The following is a 19760-nucleotide window of genomic DNA, read 5'->3' as shown; positions in this document are numbered from 1 at the left end:
TAAACATTGATTGATTCTGCCAGAGAGGCATGTGGTGAGGTTGTTTGTAAGGATAAAAAAAAATCAGAACTCCCTGGTGGACACAGGAGGTTAAAGAGGCAGTGAAGGAAAAGAAGAAAGCATACCAGAAGTTCCTGTCAAATAAGTCAGCTTGTGCTCTTAGAGAATATAGAGACAAATGCAAGAATGCTAAACACTGTGTAAAACTAAAGTCATGGGAAGACTTTGGCAAGAATATAGAAAATAAATATCAAGAAGGTGGCAAAATATTCTGGAGGTTGTTGAAGAAGCTTAAGAATGGAGGAAAGAGTGCTATAAAAGGAATTAGAGATGATAAAGGTGACATGAAAACGGGAGAAAAAGATATCGTTTAAGTATGGAGTAATTACTTTGAAAAACTGCTAAATGAAACTAGCAGTGATGACAGCACAGTGATAAAAAAAAACACTGACCAGGCATGCAGTCAGGAATACATATCCATACTTGAAGTAGAAAAAGCCATCAAAGGCTTGAATGTGGAAAGGCAGCTGGAGTAGATGATATTCGACCAGAAATGCTGAATATTGTGGTATAAGAGTCTTACAGTGGCTGCACTGCATAGTTCAGAAAGCCTGGACAGAGGGATGAATTCCCAATGATTGGAGTAGAGCTCTCATAGTACCCATATATAAAAAGGGAAATAAAACTGCATCTGAGAATTACAGAGGTATTTCTCTACTGAGTGTTCCTGGCAAGATCTATGCAAGTATACTTGAGAAACGGTTGAAGAATTGTGGAAGAAAAGCTTGGTGAAGAACAAGCTGGATTCAGACCAAATAGAGGCTCTCAGGATCAGATCTTCACTTTACGACAAATAGTCGAGAAAGCATGGGAATATAACAAAGATCTGTATTTAAGTTTTGTCGATCTGGAAAAGGAATATGACAAAGTGCCAAGAGAGAAGCTATTCAATACGCTGCAGTTATATGGTGTCAATGGGGCATTATATCAAGCAATACTTAGTCTTTATTTGAGTTGTAAGTCAGCAGTTAGAATTGAAGGAAGTACAGGAAGATGGTTTAATGTTAAATCTGGTGTGAGACAAAGATGTACATTATACCCTCTGTTATTCATTATCTATATGGATCACATTATGAAGGAAAGTGGTATTAAACATGATATCAAAATTGAAGATGTTAATGTCAGCTCTTTGCTTTATGCGGATGATGTTATACTTCTAAATAAATCCGCTACAAGTCTGCAAGATTCTCTGACTAAATTGAATAGCTCTTGTAATAGATATGGTATGAAGGTCAGCAATAAAAAGACAAAGACAATGAAAATAGGCAGAATCATTGAAAATGTCAACTGTGTTGTGAATAGAGAATCTGTGGAACAAGTAAAACATTTCAGATATTTAGGCACGATGTTTACTGAAGATGGTAAATTAAATATAGAAATAGACAACAGAATCAGCAAAGCTGGTATGGTGGGAAGTCAATTGAATAAATATATATGGAATAAGAGAGAAATTAGTCGGAACACTAAATTAGCTGTATACAAGACAGTGTTCAAACCAGTTTTAACTTCTGGATCTGAGAGCTGGGTCAGAAGTAAAACACTTGACCAAAGACTAGACTTCAGATATGAGAGTCCCGAGAAAGATCATAGGCGTGAACAGATGGCATCAATGGCAGTATCATATTAAAAATGAGGATATTAGGAAAGAACTTGACATTGTCAGCATCCAGGAATGTGTTAGCAGAGCTAATCTCAGGTGGTATGGTCACTAAAACAGAATGGGCAAGGAAAGATTAGCCATACAAGTGTTCTCTGCCAGGTTGGCAGGAAAACGACCGAGAGGAAGACCAAGATATAGGTGGATTGATACAGTACGAAGTGCTTTAGACGATAGAAATATAAGATCTGATAATATTGGAGTGTTGACAAGTAACAGACTGATTTGGAGGAAAATTGTAGATAGGAAATTAATAATGATGTAATTTTTTTCATGTAGTACTATTATATCCTGTACACCCCTTGTGGGTACATGGCAGGAATTTGATGATGATGAGGTTGGCATTAGGTTGGAATTCGGCATTCGAAAATCACCGTGCGATAATAGCGAGTCGGCAAGTCACTCAAGCAACTAAATTAAATCTATAAGTTGAGAAGCAGTTGGCTAATAAGTTTCTGAATAATAAATAAAGCAACGGAAGATAGCTGAGTGACTACTGAATGACTAGCAATATTTTAGTTGAGATTTATTTTCAGGGCCGACCTTTCAACGACACACTGAAAAGTGAAGCATAGTAAGAAGTAACTAGAGAATAAATTCAGGCAACAGGGTTGTGTTTAATGATAGCGGTGTTTAGAATTATAGTCCCTAAAGAATTATTTGAATGCCGGAGGAATGAACATCTGTACATATAAAACCCCAAGTTAAAGAATTATTGTGTATTGCCCTAATTCAAGAGTAATCAGAAGTGCTTCATACAAGAACTTCTGATTATATGTATTGTGCCCGTGAACTAATTCAGTTAATGCTTAGAAGATTTATTTTAATGAGTGCTGTTTATTGTTAAAAGTGTTTGCGGTTATAAAAAGTGTTTGTGTATAAATTGATGAAGATAGAAGATTATCGGTAAGATTATTCCAACCTTTAATTTTCCTATGTAGAGAAGTGTGTGAGTTTCATCCTATAATTCCCTTATGTTAACAGTAACTGTCGCGAAGATTAACTGAAGTGAAAATTTGAAAGTGTTTACTTGTAAAGCGGTGTCACTGCGATTTTATTGTATTTTTGAACTTAAGGAACTGTGAGAAGTCTGTAATATAGAGATAACAGATTTATCTTGTTAGAGTTTGTATGACTGTATTATCAGAAGAGCGTGTTTGTAGTATCTTAATTAGTGATTTGAACTCATGCGTATAAATTGTGATCCTAAATTAAATGTTTGTTTCTGTTAATCAAAAGTTGTATTTTGCCTGAATCTCTTTTACTGCACCATTCATAAAATGTTCGAACCAAAGCGGGTAAATTAAGTAAGTCAGATATACTCGGCCAGTATATATTTTAAGGAGTAATAGTTGAGGGTTGATCTATCTTCAATTCTTGAACTAATCCAGATATAGAGTGGCACAGTCTATAAATATAAATTTTCTCTATATTTGAATTAGAAATCAACTCATAACTTATCAATTATTTAAGAACGTCATAGTAAATAACATGTCGGATCTAAGGTATAGATTAAGAACAAGTAGGATCCAACAGTGCATCCTGTTTTACCTATGTAAGGTAGGTTACAGGTACGTTGAATTTTGTAAATCCCTGAGTGGGCAAGGTATGGAAGAGGATCTTTGGAAGAAAATTAAGAAAATTTCTTAATTTTCACAGGGGTTTGAAGGGTGTCTTAATAGTGTATTTCAGTATTATTGTTAAGTAGTGTTCTATATATTTTTTACGAAATGCCCCTAATGTATGGTATGGCTATGGCATTCTTGTAATCTTCTTTTGTTCGTTTTTAATAGCATTTTTATGGAGATCGCGTGAACTTTTTTATTTTTATTTTTTATTGTAGCCATTTTTACAAATGTTTGGTGAATAATTTCAAATTCTTGGTTTAGAGTTCATTGGAGCAAATTGTTAGAACTCTGTGTTTGAGGATGCTGATGACTCCTAGTTTTTGTGTTGGATGGTGGTATGAATTTTTATGTATGTATTGGCCTATGTGTGTGGGTTTGTAGTAGACTGTGAAGGAGAGGCAGCCTGGGGGAAGACTTGTGATAAATGTCTAGAAAAGGAAGAGTTGTTGTTTTTCGATCTCAATGGTGAATTGGATACGTTTTTGTGTTGTTTGTTCAGGTGGCTTAGGAATGTAATTAATATTTCGTAGCCATAGGGCCAAATGGCAAAAATATCAACATATCCGAGCCAGACTTTCAGCTTTAGGATGACTGAATCGAGAGCTCATTGCTCAAATTTTTCCACATAAATGCAAAAGTTAGCTATTGGGGGAAAAGTAGTGAGCTGATAGCTGTACTTCTTTTTGTAGGTAAAAATTATTTTGCCATGTGAAACACCCAGAGCGGAGTATGTGTGCAAAGAGGGCTGTGATATCAGGCAGAAATATCTTCTGTAAGAGAATAGTATCATTGATCAGGACATTAGTGAAAAGGGCAGTTATGTCAAAGTTGACTAATAAATCTTTGTCGTTGAGTGTGATGTTTCTAATTTAGTTTATGAAGTGTGTATTTTTTATGTAGAAGGGGGAATGATCTACCAACTCCTTGAGTGTGGCTGCTAGTTTCTTGGCTAAGTGATAATTAGGGCTCTCGATTCCTTCAACTATCGGTCATAGTGGTGTTTGTTTTGTGTATTTTTGACAGGCCACAAATTCTGGGAGTGCAGGCATCATGCAGTATTATGTTTTTTGGGTTGTTTCCTCTGGCCAAATGGATTTGATAAATTCTGTTTTCTTTTTGATGCAGTATGTAGGGTTGTAGTTCACCATTTGGTACGTGTTGTGGTCTGATACTAATTGATTAATTTTTTCCATGTAAGCTGTCTAATCAAGGACAATAATAGCATTGCCTTTTTCTGCTTTTGTAATAATGATGTCTCGGTTTTTTTTAAAGATTTAAGGGACAATTCTTCTGTTCTGGTTAGGGTGCAACTTAGTTATTTATTGGAGTTTAATATGTATGATGTTTCTATTCATATTTTGTAAGCTATATTGGAGGGAAGGCATTTCATTGTGATAAATCTTGGTGCAAAAGGCACCAAGTCCCTACCCCGCACCAAAACCTGGTTTGAAAGAAAATTCAAAGAAGGCCATGAAATGCTAAAACATCATCCAGATCTGAACAAGAATGATGGATTAATTATTCCAAGAATTTGAAGGACCCATCTTCAACCTGTATAGCAACCAGAGCAATTCCAAACAGAAGAAAATCTTAATTCGAGAGGACTTTAGAAATTGTTTGATGTTGTTCTGTTTTATTTTATCCACCAGAGGTCAGGCTATGGTAAGTAATTAACAAACATTTAGATTCATCTTACTTTTGGATAGTGTGTCACATAGCTTGTATCCTGTACATGCTGTATGTTTGTTTTCCTGATGACCACAATACAGAGGTTATAACATCGAATGTTACTTTTTAATGATAAGTAATTATTCTAACGTGTCTCTATAAATTCTTCACTATGGATTATCTCTTCTAAATTTAATGCAATAGAGCATGGTAGTCTTTTTTGAATTGATTGAGCCATATCTAAAGCATGGTCTGCAAGACCTGATTGATCATAGTCATTACTGCAGATTATTTTTTGTGTTCCATGAAGATATCGACTGATCTTCCTACCTGTCCTTAGTAGGACAACGTGCAAGAACAGGGCACTTCACGTACTCCAGTCACAGACGAAGTAGCTGATCTTTAGAATGTATAAGGGTAGCAAGCTTTTGGTGGAGTTTGAAAGCCATGCACAGATTCTGGCTATTTTTTTCTGAAGTATTTTGGATATAGGAGATGATGATAATAGCATTACTAAAATCTTTTTGAAGAGAAGGTCGAGGATTGGGGGATGGATTGATTATTTTATTTATTTATTTTTGATATTATGAGAACTGTAGCCATTAGATAAGGTGTGGATGATTAAGTTCTGTAAGAGAGGACTGATTGGAAAAAAGATTATAGGCTTAGTTTTAATGATATCATGTTGAGAGAGATGAGTGGGGGGTGAGATAAGAAAGTTTGTGAACATGCCTGCCTGTGTGGATAGGCTTCCTGTATACTGAAAAGGACAAATTATCATTGGTGTCTAGAAAGGTTAAACTATTATTAGTGTATTTTTTCATGGTAAGCTGGATTTTAGGGTGTTGAGATGAGAGAGGAAAGAGTGTCTTGGCCATAAGGCCAAATAGAGAACACATCTGCATATCTTATTCAAATAAGTTTGAGAGGGGCTGAGTCAAGATATCATTTTTCAAAACATTCCATAAAAAATTGGTGTGGGAGGTGAGAGGGGAAGAACATCTATGGTTTCTCCCAAAATTGTTAAATCCTTATATCCTGCCATGGGCATGGATGTTTGTGGTATTCTCCGAGAATACTAGTCGTGGTGGTCAGCGGTAAATGGCGGTGTAGATGATGAAGGTAGTTGTGATTGGAGTGGTGGAGACGGAGAGTTGTAGAGTAGGTGCCCTTCCTCGATGAGTTTTTGGACTCCCTGGAGGTGTTGCATAATAATAATAAATTTTGTGCTTTCAAGGGAAATATCTGGAATGGATTGCAAAAGAAAAAGACCAGTAATATCAGGAGGAAAAACTTTTATAAGTGATAATGTCATTTAAGGAAATATTAGAATGATGTCAATTTAGCAGAGCTAACCAAAAATATCTGTTTAAAGTTAAATTCTCAATAGAAGTTTTAAAATGGATAGTTGTTTATGTAGGATATAATACCACTTAAGGTGGGGGGGGGTGTAAGAGCTTGCTAACTGTTTTGGTAATTTATAACATGGGGATCTGCAGTATTTACAGATGAGAGAAAATTATGTTTCTGTATTTTTGGTAATCTGTATATCAGGTTTGGAGAGAACTGAAGGGTTTGAGTTTTTATTTTTGTGAATTCAGGAGGCCCAGAAGAATTTTTTTTTTGAGCTAACTTTTCAGTTTTTTTAAACTGAGATTTGGTGGGATTATAATCTAAAGTCGAGAGTAGTTTCTGAGAATGATGTTCATTTTTTGATTGCATTCACTGGTATGGAGATAAAATATTTGAAGAATTAAATAAAATTTTTAATCTTTTCTTAGTGCTGGTTCACTCCATTAATAACATTAGTTTCTCTAAAGCATATGTGGCTTATTTTTTTCTTCTAAATGCATTTTGTTAATTTCCATTTTGTCCAAATTGGAGGGCTGCTAATTTTGTTGTCCACAAAATAAAAGCTACAGTAAACATCCAGTCCAGCATTCATGGAGTATATTTGCCTCATTCTTAGTTGCTCTTATGACCTGAAATAAAAGCTTCTCTTTTGGCTCTCATCTCATCTAAATTATTTCTGCTTTTACAAAATAAAAGCTTTGTAAGCAGGAGTAATTAGGTAGCAAATTGTTATCAGTAATAAATTGTTTATTATAAAACATGAAAAATGATAAAACACTAACTCATTGTTCTCTTCTCTTAATTTCGATAATATTCAGATCACCAGTCAAGATTAGATTTCACTTCTTAGGCTGGCATTGCTTTTAGCTCTTTAAATACAAACACATAACATCCATAGCAACTAAAGAAACCTTGGTGTCCTTTTTCATTCCCAAGGACATTGTTCAACCATATAGCTCCTAACAGTAAGTAAATTCCTTATCTTTTCAATCTTAGAATACTATCACATTTGGGGTAGTTCACCAAAAACTGCCTTGATGCTTCAAGCTGTTGTAGAAGGGGATAGGGAAATTACTTTAATCCTTTATCCAATTGTAAGCAAACAAAGTTTGCACCTGAAGTATCTTCAGGACTGGCACAACTTGTGGTAAAGGTGACTTCACATCACTTACCTTAGTATCCCACCTGGGTCTGGCTCCCACTGAGACCTCAATAAAGGTCGAAACCAGTCTGGGTAGTGACCCTTCCCATAATGCTTAGGCATTATACATGTCTGCAAGGAGATATGCTTTGCATTATGGGATACTAAGGCAAGCGATGTGAAGTCATACCATCTTTACCAAGAGTTTGCCCCAGTCCCGAAGATACTTCAGCTGCCAACTTTGCTTACACTTGGATAAAGGATTAAACCAAGTATATAATTTCTTGGTATCTTTACTCCTTTTTATTTCATAAATTAGATTCTAGTCAACATTTATACACAGTTCAGTTTAGAACTTATTGAACCCACTTCTCAGCCTCCTTTCATTTGATCTACCTCTGTTCTCTGGCACAGATTACCTTTGTTTATTGCATAGGCTGTTACCTCTCATTTTTCATGAAATGCAGATCTCTTCTTTCTCACAAGTGCATAACATTTGTTAGAGATTTTGTGATATTGTCTGTAGGGTTACTATTAAAAAAAAATGCATGATTATTTGCTAAATATCAAAGAAAATTTTATTTTAACATTTATCAATACATTAGACAACACTTAAAATTTGTGATAGGGATTCATCAACCTATATGCCAAATATGTGGAATGACATTAGTCACTCATTCATTTCAGTGTTACCTGTTGAAATATCCTAGTGTATTCCAGAACCTAATTTAATATATTCAAGTTTGAGTTCTAAAGAGAACCTAACCTTTCATTAAATAACAGCTGAATTCAAATTAATTTTTAACCACATAGGTAAATTAGGCCTGTGGCTAGAAAGACGGATTCAAATCTATTTGCCAAGTAGAATTTTTCCAAGTCTATTTTTGTAGCCATTTTCTGGGTTAATATTATTATTAAGAGGGAGTCAGGAGGTCTGTTAACAAGGGAGGCCACATACTACACACACTAGCTATCATACTTGTAAGGAATAAATACTAGGAAGGAATAAAACTTCTATCAATCATTTTTAATAGAAGTCTGCCTTAGGATAGAATATCTAAAGACTTTATCTCATCTCATCTTCCTTATACCCTCTTTTACCTTGCAGTGTCGAGGGTCCATTGATCATCGGACCTCACTCTGTTTACAGGATAAGGTGGTCAGCCTTATGCCCCAGTGTATCCTATGGCCTGTAGTGTTGAGTTCCCAAGGCCAGTTTGCCTGCTTTGCAGGATGAAAAACCCCAGAATAAACTGGGGAAAAAACCCTGCTGTCCACGCCCAAGACTGGCTAACTTGGCTATGGCTGAGGAAGATCCTTCAGCTCCTCACATCACAGACGGGAATCGAACCTAGGACACTCCTTCCCCAGGCATATGGTTGCGAAGCGCATAGCCACTAGGCTAACCGTGCGCCCAATACTACAGGAACGATGAATTGCACTAAGCACAGAACTATCAGATTTTTATTAGCCATGTTGCAGAAGTCCTAATCAACGTAATATATAGAAGAACAGAACAGATGATAATTAAATAATAAAGCACAATTCGGTTTCAGGAGAAACAGGAATTAGGGAAGCCATCACAACATTACGGATATTGGGGGGGGGGGGGAAGAATGATCGAGTGCAATAAAGCTTTATATCTATGCTTTGTGGATTACGAAAAAGCTTTTAATGTTAATTATTCAAATTGAATGTTGATATTATGCATAAAATAGGAATATGTGGAAAAATTATCAGATTGCTGTTTCAGAATATATAAAACTTGAAGCCAGGATTAGATTTGAAGGAATAAGATACTGAATAAGGAATAAGATACTGAATGCCCATAAGGAAGGGTGTGGGGAAAGGTTGTCCCTACTCCTTTTTAATGTCTATAGTAAATGGATGGTGAGTTGAGGCTTTTGACGACCTGAAGGATTGAATAAAGAATGGACATCTGATAAATAATGAGATACACAGATGATATTGTACTCATGAGTGAAACAGAGGATGGTTTGCAAAGAATTTTGAATAGACTTAACAGGGTTGGAAATGAGAGATATCAAATGAAAATAAATGCTCAAAAGACAAAAAATTAAGATTTCAAGGAAAGGAAATGATGGGATGGAAATCATTTTGAATGGACAAAGAATGGAGAATGTAAAGTTTTGAATACCTTGGGAGCTGGATAACTGATGACATGAAATTAAATTAAGAACAGAATTAAAAATGCAAAAGCAGCATATTTCAAATATACTACATATTAGGAAACAAATCTAAGCAAAAAGTTAAAGTAAGAATCCTCAAGACAATGATCTGGAGCATGGGGACATATGGATATGAGTTCTGGATGATCAATAAAGAGATGACTGACAGTGTGTTTGCAATGTAGTGCTTGAGAAAAATGGATCATATCAGCTGAACTGAAAGAGTAATGAAGAGGGTCTCAAGGTGAAAAGACTATACAGCTAGTATCCAAAGAAGAAAATAGCATTTGCAGGACATTTGATGAGGGGGGGGGGTGTTCTCCTAGAGATCTCCCCAGCATAGTATTGCAGGGGATGGTTGAGGGAGGAAGAGGACGACCCTGACTGCAATGAAAAGACAACATCAATGACTGGATGGGAAAGAGACTTACAGAAGCAAGAGATAGAGAGGAATGGAAGAGTACTGTTCATCAGCTGCAACCCTCTTAAAAGAGGAGGCCACAGGATTAGATTAGATTTTGCCATGTGTATATGAGAGAGAGAGAGAGAGAAGGAAGGAAAGAAATGTAAGAAATTGAAGGAGTGTTTAAAAGTAAACAAAATTCATGGAAAAACTGATAAGAATAGATGATATAAATATCAGGAGGGTGATAATGTTTTGGCAGGTATTAAAAAAAGTTTAGAAATGGAGGAAACTACTTTAATCAGATAAAGGTGATAAACTGAAGATATTCCAAATGTTTGGAGTGATTAAGTGTTAAATGAAATGACAATGGTTTTCAAATTAAATATTCAAGAGGAATACATAATTCTTGAGGTATACAAAGCCATCAAAAACATGAAATGTGGAAAGGCAGCCAAAGTAGATATTTCACCAGAGATGCTCAAATATGGATTGATGTTTTATAGCAGAGCTGCACTATATAATTCAAATCAAATGATCTGAAAGCTGAATTCCTGATTCCAATAGTGTTCTCATAGTACTCACTATGAAAACAGAAATATAACAATGTGAGAATTAGAGGAATTTCCCTACTAAGTATTCTGTGTAAGATTTATATAGATATACAGTAGAACTCTGTTATAAAGAATTCCATGGGGACCGCATATATTTGTTCGTAATAACCGTTCTTCGTTATATCCAAGAAGGTCATAATTTGAGCGAATTAAAAATGTTTTCAGATTTTTCTCAGCATAGGTATATTGGGTAACATAAATACATATGTGCATACATGCATACATATAAAGAACAATTTATTTTTAAAACTTCACATTTTTACATAAAAAATCATCAAGCGTGCTTTGCTTTGCACAAAACGCATATTTCATACGTTTGAAATTGTTCTTTATACCACTAAGATGCTTGAATGTGTCGTCTGAACTTACAGATTGTGATTCCATAAATCTTGTTAAAATATGTAAAGCACTTTCTGCTTCACACCAGGTGACGATTTTCTCATCATTGCTATTTTCTTCCTCAGAGTCACTACTACTATTATCTTCTTCTGGTGTGTGAGAGATTTGTTTTAAGATGTCAGTGTCTGTCGGTATACCCGAAGTTGCGACTCCATTATCAATGTCTATAAAATTATTAATCTCTGGGCACGTTTCAAAATTGTTCAAGTTTCACTCTTTAAACCACGCTGCTAACGGTAAGTTATCCTCTTCATTTTCTTCAGATTCGCACACTAGTATTCGGTGAGACCGGCTTTCTTAAAACAGTTTTGTATCATAGACGATGACACCAAATTCCAAGCATCACTGATTAACGTATTGCGTGAAATACACTGATCTTAGAGTCATAAGAATAAGCATTTTCTGCGGATTTTTCTCTGCGTTCTATCAGTTCCAAGACTAACAGATGATGAAAATGGGATTTAAAACATCTAATTACGCCTTGATCACGTGGTTGTAAGACAGATGTCACATTTGGTGGCAAAAAAAAAAAAAACAAGTTTTATGTTTGTTAAATTAGCCACTACAGGATGGGCAAGACAGCTGTCTATCAATAACAAAATTTTCCGGTTTTCACTCTGAAGATTTTTATCCCACTTGCGAATTTCATTTTCGAAAATTGAAGATGCCATCTAGGCCTTGTTATTCGCTGTATAATCAATGGGAAGTTTCTTTGTGTTTAATGCATCTACACTTTGCCAATTTTCCAATTACAAGAAGCTTTCTTTTATCGCTACCGGTCATGTTCGCACAAACTAAAACTGTGAGTTTATTTTTGGTAAGTTTTCCACCAATGCACTTTTTGTTTTTAAATTGAAAAGTTTTATCGGGCATTAAATTATAAAAAAAAACCCTGCTTCGTCTGCATTATAAATGTTGTTGTATCCATACCTTCATTTGATGTCCAGCCATACATTCTTGATCCAGTCAGAAACAACGTTTTTGTCAATGGACAACACCTTGCCACTTACTTTTGCGTAGACAATATTGTTTCTGTTCTTAAAAAGCAATCAATCCACCCATTGTTGCATTTAAAATCACTATAACTAAGTTGAACAGCAAATTTTTGGCTTGAACTTTCAAAATTGGTCTGCTAATAGGGTGGTTTAAAGTGCAAAGAACCGCCAGTGGTTCTTTGCACTTTAAACCATGAAAGAAGTGCCTTGTCAACGTCACTTTTATTACACTTTTAATTTTTTTACACTTCAATAAATTGTTTTCAAAAGCTTTCAGAGTCAACTTGCGATTCTTCCAAATTGTTGATATTGTCGATGAGGACAAACCATACTTCTTTGCTACTGTCAGATTTGATTGGCCACTTTCCACCTCCCATATAATTTCTACTTTTTCGGAAACCGATAAAATATTGTTTGACTCCCGACATTTTTCCAGAACCAGAAAATGCGTACGTACGAAATATCAGTAAAGGAACGACTAACATGTATTATTCATTCGTTATTCCCGTGAAACGAATTCGTAATAAACATGAAATACATGCATTAAATCAAATGTAATTCAAATATACCTTCAAAATTATTCATTATAAATATGAATTCACTGTAACCGTGATCGTTATAACTGAGTTCTACTGTACTTCACAAGGTTAAGAAAACTTTTTTAAATAACGAAACCTGTGGTGCATTCATAATTAGAAGAAACACACGTATAAACCACAGTGAAAATTATTTAATTGTAAATATTTCATCCTGAGTATCTTAGGACATCATCAGTACAGTATTTAAACAAAAATTAGGAATAACATACAGTTAGGGTGCATGATTACAATAGAATCTCATGAAAACGTGCATAACGTGCTAAAGTAGTACAAAAAAAAAAAAGTTAATTATTTAACATAGTTTTGTATGATAATTTCCCATACTTTAGGAATAGTAAGAACGTCGTTGCGGTTTAGGTTTGGTCTGTGTAGTAGGGCTTCAGAACTTTCTTTGTATAAACGTTCATGTTTAAATATAGATCTATGTAAAAGTTTAGCCTTTTCCCAATGGATCCTACGGTTTGGATTTTCAATTCCGTGTTGAGAGAGGCCAGATTTCTGCGGTTTAAGAAGACGAATGTGGTCTTGATGTTCCGAGATGCGTTTCTGAACAGACCTACCTGTCTGTCCAAAGTAAGATAATTTGCATGAGCATGGAATCTCATAAACACCAGGTAACATCAAGGGTGAGAATTTTTCCTTAGGAGAAGGTAATAAGTTGTAAATTTGGTTGATAGGTTTGTAAGTAGTGGCAAAATTGTATTTATTCATAATTTTAGAAAGACGTTCTGAGATGCCTTTAACGTAAGGTATTGGAATCCTATGCACTTCTTCCTGTCTGGTTTGATGTATGCAGAAGTGACTGATTTTTTGAGTTGTTTTGGGATTATATCCATTTAGGATGGCTGTATTTTTGATAACTTCTAATTCCTGGTTTAAAGATTCTTCAGAGGAGCAGAATTTGTGTGCTCTGGAAACTAGTGATTTAATAATGCCAGATTTCTGAGATGGATGATGAGCAGAAGAATTGTGAATGTAGCGACCCGAGAATGTAGGCTTGCGAAAGACGGAAGTGGCGATGGAACCGTCGTCTTTTCTTTTGATGTGTAAATCCAAAAAAGAGAGACCCTGTGGAGATTCTTTTTCTAACGTAAAGTTGATACGATGATGAAGGTTAATTTTATCTAGAAACAGTTGTAATTCATGTTCGGGATGATTCCATACTGCAAATACGTCATCGACATATCTTAGCCAAATTTTTGGTTTGGATTCAAAAGTGAATATTTTTTCCTCAAGGTGTTCTAGAAACAAATTTGCTAGGTTTGGTGATAAAGGAGATCCCATTGCTGTTCCTTCCTCTTGCTTGTAAATTTGACCTTTCCAGGTGAAGTAACCTGATGCAATAACAAACTTGAAGAATTCAACTATATCAGACAGAAATTTTTGAGTTAGTAATTCTATTGTTTCTTTCCTTTGGGGAATGTTAGTGAACAGGGAGACAATGTCGAAGCTGATTAACAAGACAGTTTTTGATAGTTGAATGTCTTTAATTTTTGTGTGAAACTCAGAATTTTTGATTGAAGAGACTGAGTGGGCTATGTGAGGGCAGAGAAGGTTAGATAAGAATCTTGATAACTTGTACGTTGGACAGCCGATACAGTCTACGACAGGTCTAAGTGGAACATTAGTTTTGTGTAGCTTAGGTAAGCCATAAATTCTAGGAGGTCTTGCATGGTATGTCTTAAGTTATTTGATTGTTTCTTCATCTAAGGAGGAAGTTTCATTAAGTAGCTTATTTAATTTTCTGAGTTGACGATTCGTAGGATCAAAATCCAATTTGGAGTAAGTATTACGATCTCGAAGAAGTAAATTAATTTTTCGGTCATATGAATTGGTATCAAGAACCACAGTGGTATTTCCTTTATCAGCTCTAGTAATGATTAAATTTTTGTTACGTTTTAAGGAAATAATAGCTTTCAATTCCGATGGTGGGATATTTAATTCTGAAGGTTTGGCATTGTAGATCACTTTAGCTACTTCGAAACGAAGTTTGTTGGCTTCAATACTGGAGAGATGCTTGATGTTTCTTTCTATATTATGTATAAAGTCTAAATATGGGAAACACTTTGGTGAAATCGCAAATTTATGGCCTCTTGCTAGAACATTTAATTCATCTTTTGTTAGTTGACGGTTAGATAAATTGACTACCCATTTTTCTGTTGGTAATTTGTTAGTGATCTTTTTTGATCGATTTAATAGATTAAGGTATTTAATATGTAGAGCACTATTGCTTTTATCAAAAGCTTTTTTTTCCCGAATTCTTTGAGACAGTTATAATTAATTGTAGCAATTCTTGATTTAATGTATTTGACAAATCTGTTTCTAGTTCTGTAATATTTAAATTGTTTGTTGCTAGTTCATGCTTAGACACTTGTAACTGATTGAGTAGTAAGGAATGACTTGCTTTTTGATGGATTTTATGGGTGCCTGGAGATTTGATGGTTTCTTTCAGTTTTGCAAAGGTTGGAATAAGATTATCACGTCTGCACTTTTTTAAAAAAGATATTCTAGCTTGTAGCCTACCCTGTTTTAGTTGCAGTTTTCCTAGTAAGTTTGTCTTCTGCGCTGTCATTTCCCCGTGAAGGAATAAAACTTTTTTTAAATAACGAAACCTGTGGTGTGTTCATAATTAGAAGAAACACACGTATAAACCACAGTGAAAATTATTTAATTGTAAATATTTCATCCTAAGTATCTTAGGACATTATCAGTACAGTATTTAAACAAAAAATTAGGAATAAATACAGTTAGGGAGCATGATTACAATAGAATCTAGTTTTCTGTAGATAAGTGTTTATGGGGAGGGGTGGTCTGCCTCTTTTGAGGGACGAAAAACTACAGTTTTTGAGAGGAAAACTCCCCCCCCCCCCCCCACTGTACAAGACAAGTCCTTTGATTGAAAACACCTAATCCTCTCATCAGGATTAGGAGACTGGATTCAAACTTAGATCTTTCCAATCAAAGGACTTGTCTACACCAACTGATCTGTGGAGATTGCCCTTTATAATTACATGATTACCCACAGTGCAGTTATTTTCAATGTTCCCTTTTTATTTATTTTCATAACTAAATTGAATACCTTCTGTATCAAATTTGGTATGAAAATCAATGAAAAGGGCAGGAATATTGAAAGTAGCTGCACTCTGAATGGTAATCATAATCCTATAGAACAATCTTGACCATGACCTTCAGATCTGAGAAGTTTAAGGTTTTGTTTGTCAGGAACAAGTTACAAAGAAATGCAAGAAAATTGACACTTTTCAAGAGGACTTGTCAATTTTGTTTTCTAGAATGAAGCGTTACACCTACAAAAACGAGAATAAGGATATGCATTAAATGCTCTGCATGATTCAACCTCTCATATTTTCTTTCATCATTTGGCTATCTTGGGAAAGATTCTAAATTTCTCATTGAATGTATTGTTTATTATAAGTTAAATTTACAGACTGAACTAAATGAATTTAATAGTTTGCTGATGGAGGTGATTATCCAGACATTGTCATAAGTATCCTGTATGTCATTTCAAGAAGCATACAGAATACTTGTAATGCAGTATGATAATGATACTTGAAGGATATATATATACACACACACACACACACACACACACACACACACACACACACACACACACACACACACACACAAACAAAATGAGAGGTGACTTTTGAAACAAAGTACTGAAATGAGAATATCACTTGGCTAAGCATATTTCAGCATCTGATGCTGAAGTGTTCAATAAAACTTACTTTGCTGTTCATCAATAAGTAAATTAGAAAATAAAGATAAAAAGATTTAAATCGAAGTGAATAGAGCTAGCTTGAAATATTTCATGACCAGCTTGTACTACCATCAGCTCTTGTAGACTTGAGCAATGTAAGGAATAACATAAGCTAAATATTTTAGTTTAAGTGCATTTGATTCCAAAATTGTGAATATATGATGAATCTCCATTATGATGTATAGCTTTTCTTGCTTGTAATATTGCTAGGCTGCCAACTTATCTTAACTTTTTTTTTCTTTTCCCAATTTAGACTTTATAATTAAATTGATATAGTTTTGGATCTTAATGTTTTGTAAATTCTTTTCAGTTCTCCCAACTTTTGATGTCAAAATTGATCTTCCTTCTTACGTAACATACAACAAGTCAGATATAGTGGCAACCATTAGTGCTTAGTAAGTACCTTCAAAGTTCTTCAGTATCACTAATGTTCTGTTCATATTTTTCTCTATATTTAATGTAGAGATTGGTTAGATAAGGATATTTATGTAGCTTGTGAGGAAGATGAACTGATTGGAACTTTGACCCATTGTCCAGTTCTCACCTTCCTGTAGTGTACCCTGTTAATTATTTTCTAGGATACTGAAAGAACAAGGATAATTTGGCATTTTGGTACTTGTTAAACAAATTGTGTATTTTATAATTGCTTAACCCATGCATCTGATATGATACAGCACAGATGTCATGTTGGCTGGAGTGCTTTTTTAAACATGATTCCTGCTGTTTTCAGTGGAGGGGGAGAGGAAAAGGTGAAAGTTATCTTCCTGAACAACCAAAACAAACATGAAGGTAGGTCCATCAGTAAGAAGTATCAGTGGTGGTGGGGGAGAAGAACTGGCAGAGCAAGTTCAGAAATGCTATGTTGATTTATGTAATCAGGTGTTATTGATATAAATATGAAAACTAATCATATACTTCGAAATAAGATTTTCTTCATGCAGTAGTGATCAGGGAAAATAAAGAGGATGTACTATTAACACTCGTGAAAATAAACTTTAGTAAGAAAGTTTCAGGTAGAGAGGTAGGCAAAATGGAAAATTGAAAAAGTTAATTGCTTGTTTTGAATGTATTGGTAATGAAAAAATATTTTTAGTTTATTAGAGGAATTCAATTAAAAGTTGGTTTTTGTCGGCAGTGTGAATTAGGAAATGCATTTCAAACATTTTCAGAAAACTGGAAGAAAAAGATGGGACACTAATATTAGTAAGTACCTGCTGGATTTCTGTTGATGAGATGGATTAGGCATTGCTACTATGTTCCAATAATGTGTACATGTGTATATTCACATGGAAAGCACCAACTGTGCCAAGCAGACTAGATTTACCCCCCCCCCCCCTACACAAATGCAAGGATCATTACAAATGAGATGGTTGAGTTTGTTTTGAATGAGAGTCTGCACGATTAGCCTAGTGGCTTTGCGCTTCGCAACCATACGACTGGGGAAGGCGTATCCCAGGTTAGATTCCTGTTGAAGACGTGAGGAATTTGAGGATCTGCCATAGCCAAGTTAGCCAGTCTTGGGTGTGGACAGTAGAGTTTTTTCCTCCAGTTTATCTGGCGTTTTTCATTCCGCAAGCAGGCAAACCAGCCCCATGAACATACGCTACTACAGCCAAAAATATATCCCCCAAGCAGCAGGCTAGGCGACAGGTCGGTTGGGAGTGGTGCTAACAAGAAGTCGCATTGGGTGAAAACTTTCTCAAGCAGCATGTGAAAGAAGCAACCAGAGGACAAAAGAGTGTTAGGTTAGATCATAGGGTCAGAAAGTGTCTCAGTTAAGGATGTGACAGTGATCATGCTGTACTGCTAAAGGGAATGGATATACTTATATTGTTGGATTTTGCCAAGATATTTGATAGGATACCAGATGAAAGGCTGTTACATAAACTGGAGAATATGGGATTAGAATATAAACTATTGGTTTATTTTCTACACATTCATTATTACATTAATTCTATACATTAATGATAATGGAAAGGGACTGACAAGAGTTCATAAGTTGTTTGCTGATGATGCAGGGCAATCAGAGATGCTGCTGATATACAGTATTTACAGGGTGATTTGAATGGGTTGGAAGTGCGCGAATAGTGGCTGCCAATTCAGTGTTTAAGTGTAAAGTTGTGCACTTTGGTGGTCTGATGCAATATCCAACAGCATATTGGTGGGATGAACTTCTAGTAACTAATGAGGCTAGAGATCTTGGAGTTATGGTGGATAGAAAGATTGAAGTTGAAAGGTTGCAACAAAAGCAAATACAACTCGGAGGATAATTGCAATGTTGGAACAAGCATTCCTCAAATGACAGTCGCTCATTCTGGTCCCCCTTGCCAAGGCCATTGATCACAACTTCTGTCTATCCAGGTTTCCACCACTCGCATCCAGATGGTACTGTAGTTATCTCACCCAAAGTAAGCCAACTTACTGGCATCACTTTTCTTCAAATTCCTGCATTGATGACCTTGACAAAGTTCCCTCCACACTACCAAGAACCATTCCTATCATCTATAGCCTTCCGACAAAAAGAAATCCAAAGAATCCTCAATAGCCTGAACACATCTGGTGGTCCTGATGGTATTATCTCATCTATTGTGTTAAAAAAAAAAAAAAAAAAAAAAAATTGTGTCCCAGAACTAACACCTATCCCATATGCCTCTTCAATTTATCCTATTCAACTGGCATCTATCCTACAACATGGAAGCAGGTCCACATCGAGCCCATCCCAAAGAAAGATGATTAAAAGTCAACCAACAAATTGCCACCCAACTGCTCTCACTTCTACTCTCTAAAATTATGGAGAAGGTCATCAACATCCAACTCCTGAACCACTTAGAGACACGTCAACTAATCAGTGACAAGCAGTATGGATTCTGCCACTTGCAATCTCCAGCTGATTTTCTTGCTTTTGCCACCCACCTATGGACTCAGGCCATGGATAAATTTGGAGAAACCCACATGGTCACTCTCGACATTTCAAAAACTTTTATTGTATAAAGATGTAAGAAAATAAATATCAGAGGTGATAAATATTTTCGAGACTATTGAAAAAGCTGAGAAATGGAGAAAGTACTATAAAACTGTCACCTTTATCAGATGGAAAGGCAACATAACTAAGTATTAAGGTATTCTGGATGGCTGGAGTAATTATTTGAAGGATTGTTAAATGAAACAGGTGGTTATAGAACAGCTGTAGAAAATATTAAAAAGGAATACAGTCAAGAGAGTGAGCAAAGGTAGAAAAAGACATTAGGTACTAAAAATGTTTGAAATGCAATA

At 35.3% G+C, this 19760-nt stretch overlaps 1 protein-coding gene across 3 annotated transcripts in view; it reads left to right on the top strand.

Moving 5' to 3' along the window:
- Positions 1 to 19760, top strand: part of Tep2 (Thioester-containing protein 2) — a 320565-nt gene that overhangs the window by 110981 nt on the left and 189824 nt on the right. For all 3 annotated transcript variants that reach the window (XM_090397649.1, XM_090397651.1, XM_090397650.1), the window contains exon 10: positions 16798 to 16882. In XM_090397649.1, the coding sequence (XP_090253775.1) occupies positions 16798 to 16882 (85 nt within the window). The remainder of the gene's footprint in view (positions 1 to 16797; positions 16883 to 19760) is intronic.

Source organism: Typopeltis vanoorti, chromosome 9 (assembly GCF_054136105.1).
Source record: "Typopeltis vanoorti isolate ZY-2024b chromosome 9, IOZ_Tvanoo_1.0, whole genome shotgun sequence".
Taxonomy (NCBI): Eukaryota; Metazoa; Arthropoda; class Arachnida; order Uropygi; family Thelyphonidae; genus Typopeltis; species Typopeltis vanoorti.
The sequence above is the reverse complement of the archived record's forward strand: the minus strand, read 5'-3'. Positions and strand labels throughout refer to the sequence as shown.